The sequence below is a fragment of the Bos indicus x Bos taurus genome, chromosome 4 (genome assembly GCF_003369695.1).
Source record: "Bos indicus x Bos taurus breed Angus x Brahman F1 hybrid chromosome 4, Bos_hybrid_MaternalHap_v2.0, whole genome shotgun sequence".
Lineage (NCBI taxonomy): Eukaryota > Metazoa > Chordata > Mammalia > Artiodactyla > Bovidae > Bos > Bos indicus x Bos taurus.
Window position 1 is genome coordinate 87258142 of NC_040079.1, and position 12740 is coordinate 87270881.

Sequence of the window (12740 nt, forward strand, 5' to 3'; positions counted from 1 at the left end):
CCTTCTCCCAACATGTTTCCCCTTTGGTAACCATAAGTGTGTTTTCGAAATCTGAGAGTCTTTTTTCTGTTTTGTAAAGTTCATTTGTATAATTTTAAAAAATTAGATTCCTCATTTGTATAATTTTAAAAAATTAGATTCCACGTGAGTGATAGCATATGATATTTGCCTTTCTCTGTCTGAATTACTTCATTTAGTATAATAATCTCTAGGTCTTTCTGAGCATCCTTTCTTGTTCAGCTCATTCCAAATTTTTCATCTTCTTAATGCCTATTTAATTCTCGACTATAAGCCATGGCTTTGCAAACCTTTGAACAATGATTCCACTTAAAGCCTGACCTCCTTGACACAGTCTCAAAGCTGTGTCCACTGTTCCAGCCAATTTGTCCAACCCTTCCTTCAACTCTACTACCCTCCCCTCCTCGACAAGCAGCCTTTTTGCCTGCCATCCCCCTTCCCTTGGTCTCAGTTACATGAGAGGATCCGGGGGGTGGAAATCCAGAAAGGCAGAGGAGGGGCACTGAGAGAAGCCAGATGGAAGCCAGGGATGGCAAGGAGAAGGCGGTCCCCAGTGGCAGACGCTGTGGAGAAACGGGGTACGGTGAAGACTGAAAAGACATGGGAGGGGCTGGCCGTTAATGTGCTGCTTCTGACATTTCAGTCTCCTCAGTGAAGTGGTGGCGGGAGAAGACAGCTGCACGTGGCTGAGGCATGGTTAGGAGGGAAACGGAGACGAGGTGTGTGGAGACTAGCGGCAGATCAAAGGAGAGGGAAGGAAAATACCACTGGGCAGAACCCAGGGAAGATGTTCATCATGGGGAATCCTGAACATTTTTATGGCTGAAGATGGGATAAAACAATTGATGGAGAAAGGAAATTCAGACACCTTCTAAGGAAAAAAAAAGCGATATCAACAAATTTGGGAAACAGATAAAGAACATAGAGGGATTCTCTTTTCTTTCTAAACTAAAAGGGTAAGTGAAGGGTCAGATTGATTCATGGGACATTCAGTAAACTGTCAATGAGTGCCTGTCAGGGACTATCTTAGGCACTGGGAATGAGATAGGCGTTGTGAAGGGAGTAGGGACATTTTTGATTGTTATTTTTTGGTCACACTGTGCAGCTTGTGGGATCTTAGTTCCCTGACCAGGGGTGGAACCTGGGCCATTGCAGTGAAATTATGAAGTTGTAACCACTGGACTGCCAGGGAACTCCCCCAAATAGTGAATTTTGAAATGACTGTAATGGGGACTAGAAAAGAATCAAATTAGGAAGGAGTGAAATTTATAGCAAAACATTTCCATTATGTAGGCCTTGAGTTATCAGTTATACTCAGGGGTGACATTCAAAATATTCAACAACTGGAATGGCCTGGGCACTGCCCAACCAGGATGGACACCTGCTTTGTACAGTGAGGTGATGCCCGCCAGCTCCTTATGGGTCCTGCTTGTATTAATGGTTGACATGGAAATAGCATTTTCTACCTGTAGGTGAGGGCTCTTTGCACTTCCTCACAGTAATCACAGTGATCATAAATATCTCTTACTGTATCCAAAGACAGTTGTGCCTTTAGTGAGTCTATTCTGTGACAGTTATGTACGCTTTGTTCTTCTTTAAGCTTGGTTCCTTATTTTTACTACTTCATCACATATTTTCTGTGAATTCTGACTTTATGCTTCAGTTTTATGTTTAAGGTTTGGACAGAGAACTCTCAGTGAAGACCTTCCTGACAAATGAAGCCATCAGAGGAGGAAAAGTTGTCTCTCAGACAGTGATCATGGTCCTTAAGAGACATTTATTAAGCAGCATATATGTTAATCTCTAATGAATTATAGGGGATGGTTCAAGATTTTAACTGAAGAGATAGGGCATATCCTTCCATGAGTTAAAGAAGATAGACTTTGGGGCTTCCCCAGTGGTCCATTGGTTAAGACTCCCTGCTTTCAATGTAGGGGACATGGGTTTGATCCCTAGTGGGGGAACTAAGATCCCGCATGTCACTCAGCGTGGCCAAAATTTTTTTTAAAATGGATGATAGATCTAGAGTTGATTCTTAAGGGAAAACTAGAACTAGAGGCATAAGGCTATAAGGGTGTGCAATCAAGATGTTGTTTGATGAAAGAGATAATGTGAGCTGTGGCTGATGAGTGATTTTTTCCTAATGTAGCATAAGTTGGGCTTCCCAGGTGGGTAAAGAACCCACCTGCCAATGTAGGAGGCTCAGGAGACATGAGTTCAGTCCATGGATTGGGGGGATCCCCTGGAGGAGGGCATGGCAACCTGTTCCAGTATTCTTGCCTGGAGAATCCCCATGGACAGAGCAGCCTGGCAGGCTACTGTCCACAGGGTCACAAAGAGTTGGACACAACAAAAGCAACTAATCATGCACGCATGCAGCATAAGTTGGCTGAAATAGCAGATTTAATTAGAATAATGACTCTCGAACTTGTTTGATTATAACCCAGTTAGGAAAGGCAAAAAATTTTCATTCCCCAGCCTGCCCCCACAACTGCACATGTAGTCACTGTAGTGGGAAAAACTCTTGGTGATAACAGAGTGTTGGAGTTGAAAACAGCAATAATGGTAACAGTAAAATAATCAGACTACAAGAAAGTAAAGAAATAAATGGTTATTCTCCACATCCATTAACGCAGGGGAGCAAAATTAAAGGCATGAACCATACCAGTTTTGGTTCGGCATAGGAAACAAAGCGCTGTGGGCATCCGAGCAGCTGCTCGTTTAATAAGGGGGTTCAGCGCTCACATCATCACTGGCAGAGGGGAGTCAGAGTCAGCGCTCCCAGCATTCAAATCAGCGCCGCAGCTGGGATCCTGTGGCCAGGAAGTTGCCGGGACTGGTGCCCATGTCACAGCTGCTCCAAGCCTGAAGACACAAGGACAGAGTCTCGCTGCTGCAAAAGCTCCTTTCTGCCGGAACATGGGTGACGGTTTACCACAGCTTCTGGTTTCCAGGTTTTGCACCAGGCATCTCACTGGTAGAACCTCAGTTACTTCCGGCGGCAGAAGGGAGCCTAGGAAATAGATTTTAGTCCTGCAGTCCCTTGATAGGTGAAAGGACAGACACACAAGAATATGGAAATGAGTGCTGAGTGCGTAGAATAACCCTCTCAGGACTACAGTGATGATGCACTGCAAACAAAGCGCCCTCATCTTTTGGAGGAACACGATGATCTGCTCTGTGTGTTTGCACTAGAGCTTTGAAATGCCACCAAGTGCTACACAGCGGCCGGCCTTCTTAATGGAAGTGCCCCAATAAAGGCTAGTAAATGTGCCAAGTTCTGTTTATGAACATCAATTGGTGATCATAAAGACTAAGTCTTAAAGACTAAGTCAATAGGTTATTAGCAATTAGTTCTTACTGCCATGAAAAAAAAAAATGAGTCTGGGGACCGGAGCGTCATTTGATTGTAAGAACTGAAGCAAGGACTTGACCCTGAGGTCAGGAAATGCTCGTGACCATCAGCAAGCCTCAAGTCACACTTAGCAACGTTGACCTGAGTGCTGGTTCTCAGACTGGTGTGGGTCCGAATGGTCTGGAGAGCTCACAAAGAATGCAGCCACCCTGGCTCATTCACACAGGTTAGGACCCGGCCTTTTCATTTTTTAAACTTTCCCAGATGATTCTGATGCCAACCAGACTTTGAGGACCACTGAACTGGTAACTTTGCAAGTTTCAGGTCACACTGTGGCGAGTCTTACAAAATGAAGCTATGGGATTGTTCAGAGAGTAGAGGTTCTGAGTTTCGTGGGGCCCGAAAGTTGTACAGGTTCAGGGACTATACTTGAAAGAGTTAGGAACACAGAATTAGTCACAAGCGTAAATATTTACTTCTAATGAAAAAAATTCACAACAAAATATTAAAGCCTTAAGGATTCTGGTCCCTCTCCTTTTTAGGCAAGTTATCCTAAAGGCTTAGCCAGAAAACCCCCTGACTACAGCCTGGCCTCCCCTCATCCAGGACATTGTGTAACTCCCAGCATTTGCCTGCAGATGAGGGTCCTTGAATCTTACATTCATTAGCTTCACTGAGACTCACTCGAGTCTTTGGTCTTCCCCTGACCTTTCCTTTCTCCCCTTGCCCATCCTTCACACCACCATCAGAGTCCTCTCTCCCTCTTAGGACACAGCTAAAAGCCTGTCGTCTGGCCGTTACCCAGTGGGTACCTGGGCTAAGATGGACACATTGTTCCTTTGAGGGAAGACAGAAAGTATTTTTCAATTCTCAACCACTGTGTAGCCAAAATCTAACCTGTAGTGTGCAGACCTGAGCTCCCTTAGCCACTAAGAACGTGACCCTGCACAAACGACCAAACTCTGCTCGTGTCCTCATCAGTAAAATGGGGATTAAAATCACACCAATCTTGCAAGCTTTGTCAAGATGAAATGAGAGAGTGCATGAGGCATACTTCAACACAGGACCTATAATATAATCAGTGCTCAATAACTTGTCTAAAATGATTATTTCAGAGTAAATACATACAGGAAAATGATACATATTTAACATTTGATTGTGCTACTGAAATCAGGCAGTAGATTTAAGTCTAGAATGGGGATAGCTCATCATTTTAATTTAGCCTTTCATTGTTACTGTCAGTGTGTTACTTGAGATTTTCACTTAGGCCAGGATCTTTTGAGCAGTGTAAACAGACTCACTGAATTTCCTTGGTCTTCCTCAGACCACCACCCGTGCCTCAGCCAAAGAAGATGTGCATTGATCTTTTTACATTTGGACTTTTAAACATATTTTCCCTCAGGAAAGGATCCTTTAGGAAACACAAGTTTTAAATAGTTAGCAGTAGCTGTGTATAGTGTGGGGATGAGGAGCTCTAAGCATCTTATTATATGTCTGATGGAAAAACTCACTGAAGCTTGCAGGGATCAGTCATATTCATCTGATTATATTAGTTAAACAGTGTCTTTTTTTCTCCTAGTAGTGTGTGTGTGTGTGTGTGTGTGTGTGTGTGTGTTGCTCAGTTGTGTATGACTCTTTGCAACCCCGTGGACTGTAGCCCCCAGGTTTCTCTGTCCATGGGATTCTCCAGGCAAGAATACTGGAGTGGGTTGCCATTCTCTTCTCCAGGGGATCTTCCCAACCCAGAGATTGAACCTGGGTCTCCTGCATTGCAGGCAGATTCTTTACCATCTGAGCCACCAGGGAAGCCCCCTAGGGGTATAAGTCTGGAAAAAAATTCTTTTTCTTCCCTCAGTTCTCCATTTCTCAAGTGCGCAGTGTTCCATCTAGCCTGACCTGCTATATGGTTTGTAACCATCCTTGTGTGGTTTTTCTTTCCTCTCTTCAGCCTCTACTTTCCACTTTCACTTAACACCACGAGGAAGCCTGGAGCATAGATGCTTGGAATAGTCTCCATGGCAACTGGGCTGGGTACTAATAAGGTCATGGCTATGTTTTCCATCCATCTTTGCACCTGTTAGTTTCACGAATAGAAGCTACCTTCCTGCAGCAAAGCCCGTATGTACCCTGTCCTTGGCCAGCTGTCTCCCAGAGGCGGGCAGCCGGGCACATGGGATTCAGAGTATATTTATAGCTCGGGATATACTCATCAGTATTAGAAAAGCTCGAAGCTGAGTCACTGATGTCTTCTTCCACGATTATGGCAGCTCTCACTTGAATGCCAGCGTTCTCTTGCAAAGTAGATCTTTGGGGCAGATACGTCTCCATCAGAGAGGAAGGATTTTTATCTGCGAGGCTGTAATGGGCACGCCCAGGCTTCTGCAGAGGGATCCAAGGGGAGCCAGGTTCCTAGAGAAAGGCCAGGCTCTCCCTCCTGCTGCTCTGGGTAAGCTATAGATGTCTGTCCATCCTTTTATCCCCTCAGACATCTGTCCCTCTGCTGTGGTTCCAAGTGCATCACACAGGCACCGTTCCAAACCACAGACAGTCCTTCACACACTCTGTGCCCAGCACTGTGCTCAGTGGGGTCCCTGCTGACGTCGCTGAATCCTCAATTCTGGAGTTTAGGGATTATAATCATTCCCATTTTACGTGCAAAGAAACTGAGGTACTAACTCACTTTCCTATGGTCAACAACTATTTAGAGAGATAGCGGCATCCTCCCACGCTCACTTCTGTTTCACTTGAGTCCTCAAAAAGCTGATCCTGACTAACAGGTCAGATCAGAAATGTGACCTCCAGGCCTGTTATGTGGTGATAGCAGTTAGTTATTTCCAATCGAACCGTGGAAGCTTTTCCTGTGAAAAATCGATACAGAGCGGTAAGGATGGGGGACTTCCCTGGCTGGTCCAGTGGTTAAGACTCCAGTTGAACTAGGGTTCAGCCCCTGGTTGGGGAACTGGGATCCTGTGTGCCACATGGTACAGCCAGAAAACTAAAAAAGTCATCTTATTTTTAAAAAATGCCACAGAAATAGAATATGTTTTATTAGTTTCTGGTGGCTGCTACAACAAATTACAGCCAGTTTAGGGGAGTAAAACCCCACAGGTCTAGCTTATGCATTCTGGAAGTCAGATGTCCGAAGTGGACCGCACGGTGTCAGCGGGGCTGTGCGCCTTCTGCAGGCCCTCAGGGAGAGTCTGCTTGCTTATCTTTTCTGGCTCATGGCCCCTTCCTCCATCTTCAAAGCCAGCAACGACTGATCGAGTCGTCCTCGTGTTGCTTCACTGTGATCCCCAGTCTGCTGCCCTCCACCCCCCACAGTTAAGGACCCTTATAATTATTTTGGTTCCACCTGGATAATCCAAGATAAGCTCCTCATCTTGAACTCGGCTGATGAGCAGCCTTCCATCGTAATTCTCCCTGCGTGTGAATAGCATGAGCAGGTTTCGTGAACTAGAACGTGGATATCTGGGATGGAGGAGATGGGTATTATTATACCTTGTTGCTGTTGTTCAGTCACCCAGTTGTGTCCGACTTTGTGACCCCACGGACTGCAGCATGCCAGGCCTCCCTGTCCCTCGCTGTCTCCCGAAGTTTGCCCAAGTTCATGTCCATTGCATCAGTGATGTCATCCAACATCTTATCCTCTGTCACCCCCTTCTCCTCTTGCCCTCAATCTTTCCTAGCATCAGGGACTTTTCCAGTGAGTCGGTTCTTCACATCAGATGACCAACATACTGGAGCTTCAGCTTCATCAGTCCTTCCAATGGCGGTGGGGGGTTGATTCAGGGTTGATTTCCCTTAAGATTGACTAATTTGATCTTGTGGTCCAAGGGACAGCAATTATTCTGCCTTCGAGATGCATATATCAGAAGCTAGAGTTAAAATGCAAGAAACATGACAGTTCCCCAAAGCATGCAGTTATAACCTGATTCAGTTAACCTCGACAGTCCAAACTAAAAGCAACAACAACAGTCTCATAACAACTTGCAGTCTTAACGTAGGAAATAACAACATTAATTTTGCTAAATTCAAAAATGTTCCGGTTCTGAGGCTGATCCATGATCTCTTGTCTTCAGTTAATCGATGGCAAGGAAATAAAGCAGCTGAATGTCCAGTGGCTGCGTGCGCACATGGGCATCGTGTCCCAGGAGCCCATTCTGTTTGACTGCAGCATCGGCGAGAACATCGCCTACGGAGACAACAGCCGGGTCGTGTCCCAGGAGGAGATTGAGCGCGCGGCCAAGGAGGCCAACATCCACCCCTTCATCGAGATGCTGCCAGACGTAAGTCTCTCACCAGATGCGGTGCCTGGGAGCCTGTGGTTGTGATTTGTAAAGGGCTGGATCCCAACGGTGAAGAGAAATGAGCAACCAAAACACACCCAATGTAGACAAGAGTCTTCCCATCCCCGTCTATGTCATGTTTACCCAACCACCTGCCTGACTCCCTGTGAGCAGTCTGACTAAAAAGTACATGTCTGGGAGGCCTTTCCCTCCACATCAGGGCATGGGGCCCACAGAAGCAGGTGTGACCGTCCCCATCATTTCTCTCCCAACCTTCTCTCCCCTCCTTTAACCTTCTAGCCCATCTGTGGATATTGGGCCCTTCCTAAGGCTGGAATATTTAATGCATAACTTTAATCCCCTTCACTAATGATGAGGTCAGTTAGTCTGGGCATGGGCCAGCACCTCAGTGTCACCTGGGATCTTGTGAGAAATGCCCTACCCCAGACCTGCTGGACCAGAAACTTGGAACTGGGGTCTAGGAATCTGTGTTCTGGTACCCCAGGTGGTAACTGATGCAGGTACAGTTAGAGAACCACTGGGCTAGGGGTTAACAAAGACAAATACTGAGAGTGATTATCATCGAGCTTATGAAGTGTATCTTGCCCCCCTCACTTTGTCTGCCACAGAGCCCTGTCTTCCTGGGCTCTGGGCTGCGTCCACAGAACACGCCTGTACACATCAGAATTCTTTTCCTCAGTGTCTACATGTGGAAAGAAAAGGCAAAACCCCTTAAGTCCTACATTCTGTCCAAGGACCTACTTCTTCACCTCTGTTGTTCACACTAGGATTTACCTCATCCTGCAGCGGGACTGGTCTAGCTTCCTTCTCTCGGGGTTTACAGTCCTGCCTTTATCTGCCTCAGTGGGATCTGTATTGTGGCCATACAGCCTGGAAACCCCTCCACCTGCGTGGGACTCACTTCAGTGCATCGGCCTCCCTGGTGGCTGCAGCTCTGGGGTGGGCCTGTTGCAACCGTCTGACCAAACCTCCCCGAGCTCGCTCACACCATCAGCAGGTGGAGAGCTCTATGCTGAGTGCCACAGAGTTAGGGTTGCTAGAAATAGCAAGCAAAAAACAGGCAACCCTACATAGCACATGTGTCTTTTTTAATTGAAGTACAGTTGAACACAACAATTTACAGTGTTAAGTTCTGCCATACAGCAGAGTTGTTCAGTAACCTATATATGTACACATTCTTTTTTAATATTCTTTTTCATTATGGTTTTTATAGGATACTAAATGTGCCAAACAGTAAGACTTGGCTGTGGATCCATCCTGTATACAGTAATTACTTCTGCTTTACCCCAGCCTCCCTCTCCATCGCTCCCCACCTCGCTCCCCTTGGCGACATGAGTCTGTTCTCTGTGTCCGCGAGTCTGTCTCGCAGCTAAGCTCACTTGTGTCATATTGTAGGTTGCACATGAGTGATACCATATGATATTTGTCTTTCTCTTTCTGACTTGCTTCACTTAGTATGATAACCTCTAGTTGCATCCACGTGGCTGCAGATGGTATTATTTCATTGTCTTTTACGGCTGCGTGACATTCCATCGTATGTGTGCACCACACCTTTGGTAACTGTTCATCTGCCGGTGAATGTTTAGATTGCGTCCATGTCTTGCTACTGTGAATAGTGCTACTATGAATGTAGGGTGCACGTATCTTTTTGAATTAGAGTTTTGTCTGGATGTGTGCCCAGGACTGGGGTTGCTGGATCATATGGTAATTCTATTTTTAGTTTTCTGAGGAATTTCCATAGTGGCTGCACCAGCTTACGTTCTCACCAGCAGAGTAGGAGGTAGGACATGATTTAAAATCAAACTTTGCATGTCAGAATCAGAGCCCACAGTTTACAAAATTTCAGCCTGGTAAGAATCTGAGAATGAAAAAGGATAATGTGGTTTTCTAGGTTATACATTGCATTTCTGCTCTCACTTATTTACCCTATTAATTCCAGTCCTTATTGTCATATTTAATACTTAATTATCTACTGTCAGGAGAATTCTAAAAACAAAAGTAAATCAGAAGATTTCAGCTTTTCAAGTTAGATACCAAGATAGAATTTCTTGGCATCCATTAAAATTGTTGACGCTTTGGAAATAGTCTTATAAAAACAGACAGCAAAAGGTTAGCGTTCTAAGAATCTTCCCTTCCTCACTTTTTGAAATAATGCAGAGAGCATCACCTACTGGTCATAAATAAAATGAGCTTCAATTATATTATTCTGCATAGCCTGTTAAAATCAAATTTCCTTCCTCTGACCAGTCTTTGTCCCAAATATAGTGAAACCAGAAGGCTTGAAGAGACTAACATTGCAGCAGTAGTCTTCCTCAGGTTAATTTGTCCACACTAAAACATAATTTTTAAGACACAAATGTCTATTTTCAAGAAGACAAATTAATCCTGCCATTTAGAGCTATGAATTTTCTGTTAAACTCATCAACCCATTCTTAGCTTCTGAACCTCAACCTTTTTGTGTATATGGAAGTGGTTATCCTATTTTCTGCAAGCAGACTCTTTCTCACAGCTTTATCAGTTCTGCTTTTCATAATAACAAAACCCTGTTTACAGAAATACAACACCAGAGTAGGGGACAAAGGAACTCAGCTCTCTGGTGGCCAGAAACAGCGCATTGCCATAGCTCGCGCCCTTGTTAGACAGCCTCACATCTTGCTTCTGGATGAAGCTACCTCGGCTCTGGACACGGAAAGTGAAAAGGTGAGAATTTAAATTGGTCTCATTCACACTTGAAGCAGCTGTCCTTAGACGGTTTAAATTCGCACTACTGTCTTCTACGGTAAAGAACAAAATTCAGGCTGATAACAAACTTTGTTACTTTCAGTGGAATTTAAACACTTTCTGTAGCTGTCATTCAAGAGATCCAAGATGAAATGAGGCAGATTAGTCTTATAGCACGTGTGCTCCAAAAAATAGCCCTGGATCACTTTGTATTGATCCAAGAAGCTGCATTCAGGAGGCATGGTCCCATCTCTACTGACAGCATCTCCTCAACAACTATAGCAAAAAGTGGAAGCACAGAAAAATGTTTAAACCTGGCTGTTCCTTAGGTAGATACTAGCTATTGTTTTTAGTTTGAGAAAAAGTTGAGTATTCAGGTATCTGAATGATAAGCTCATTCTGAGATTTTTTTTTAATCTTTTATTGGAATATAGTTGTTTTATAATGTTGTACTGAGAATTATTTTTTAATCTTAAAAATACCAAAATTCAAAAAGCTGGCCCATGCCTAGGCTTCCTGACTTAACTGTGGTGCTAGACCAGAAGGATGCTGCTTGGATAAGCCCACTACTGAATGCTTTTAAATGATCACAGGGACTGTATTTATAGTCACAACTTGGAGATAGCCCCTACCCAAGAACTAACCCAAACTAGGATTCGGTATCTTCCGTATAACAGATCCCTTGCTTTGTGAAATATGTGTTGTATTCCACTGACACTGTTAAAGAAGCACTTATTGTTGGATACATTAATGGTGAGGCTTGTTATGAAGGAGGAACTCAAGGGGGAGGATTATCATGACCAGAGGTAATTTGTGTGATTATTGAACAGGTTGTCCAAGAAGCCCTGGACAAAGCCCGAGAAGGCCGCACCTGCATCGTGATCGCTCACCGGCTGTCCACCATCCAGAACGCAGACTTGATAGTGGTGTTTCAGAATGGCAGAATCAAGGAACACGGCACACACCAGCAGCTGCTGACACAGAAAGGCATCTATTTCACCATGGTCAGTGTCCAGGCTGGGACAAAGCACCAATGAACGGTGACCATATAAGCTGTCAAATATTGTCTTATAGTATTTGTGTTAAAATATGGCATTTAATCAAAATTAAAAAGCAAACACTTACCAGAGAAACTATGTAGAGTTACTTATTTAACATTTCCTGCCGCAGTGGAAGATCCATCACACTCTGTTCTGGGTCTTCAGAGACTTTACAATTGAAAGAACAGAAAGAAGCATCATCAACGGGAGTAAATCAGTGGGTTTGATTGCATTAGAAAGGTTATTCCTTCCTTCCTTTCCTTTTTGTCACTCAGTCATGTCTGACTCCTTGTGACCCCATGGATTGCAGCCCACCAGGCTCCTCCATCCATGGAATTTTCTAGGCAAGAGTACTGGAGTGGGTTGCCATTTCCTTCTCCAAGAAAGGTTATAGAATAATTCAAAGTAGCTTTTGTTAATAAAGTGTATAATTGTTATTTATAGTTTCTTATTCAAACTGTAACTGACTGCCCTGCTAAAAGATTACAGAAGTAGCAAAAAGTACTGAATATAATAAAACTAAACTTTTCTATGACTGGAGTCATCTTGTCTGAAGTGCCTGTAAATCTGTCATCTCTCAGCTGGACTATTGAAGATCATTTCTGCACTTTAAAAAAAGGAATTCTTTTAAAACACCCATTAATTTTGTAAGAATGGTTAAGCTGTATATTAATTCCTGTTGTACATGTCTTTTCACATTGGGTTCTATTCTACAAAGCCATGTGGCTTCTTCTTGAACTTGATCCTGCTGATTCTTGTATTTCTGCATTATGCTGACTCAGACCACTCACATGGATCAGTACAGGGTTTTGGGGGCAGAGGATGGAAGCTGTGAAGCACATACTGTCATGTGTGTTGACTGTGTTGCATTGTTGTTATGAAGGGCTTTTACAGATTTTTCATCTTTTTGTACTTTTGAAAAACATTTGCATGTATTTATTTGGCTGCCCTGGGTCTTGGTTGCAGCACATGGGGCCTTCGATCTTCACTGCGGCATGCGGGATCTCTGTTTGCGGCATTCCCACTCTCAGTTGTGGCATGTGGGATCCAGTTCCCAGATCAGGGATCAAACCCTGGCCCCTTTGTCTTGGGAGCACAGAGTCTTAGCCACTGGACCAACAAGAAGTTCCTTTTTGCACGTTTCACAATAAAATTCTTCTTCTGTTTTGATATTGAATCACTTTTCCCAGTAAACTGGTCTCTTCCAAATTGATCCTTCTGGTGGCAGATGATTAAAATGTGCCATAAGTTTAAATACAATCAGAAAATGGTGCTCCAACTACAAAAAGACAAGCC

The 12740-nt window shown here is 44.1% G+C and overlaps 1 protein-coding gene across 10 annotated transcripts in view; it reads left to right on the top strand.

Moving 5' to 3' along the window:
• LOC113891612 (multidrug resistance protein 1) overlaps positions 1-11976 on the top strand; it is a 102805-nt gene extending 90829 nt beyond the window's left edge. For 7 of the 10 annotated variants that reach the window (XM_027539892.1, XM_027539894.1, XM_027539893.1 and 4 more), the window contains 3 exons: positions 7456-7662; positions 10237-10383; positions 11235-11976. In XM_027539892.1, coding sequence (XP_027395693.1) covers positions 7456-7662; positions 10237-10383; positions 11235-11441 — 561 coding nt within the window. In that variant the 3' untranslated portion in view covers positions 11442-11976. Of the gene's footprint in view, positions 1-661; positions 945-7455; positions 7663-8896; positions 8950-10236; positions 10384-11234 lie in introns of those variants that run through there. The other 3 variants (XR_003510818.1, XM_027539895.1, XM_027539896.1) reach the window with 3 other exon arrangements.
• The last annotated feature ends 764 nt before the right edge of the window (positions 11977-12740 follow it).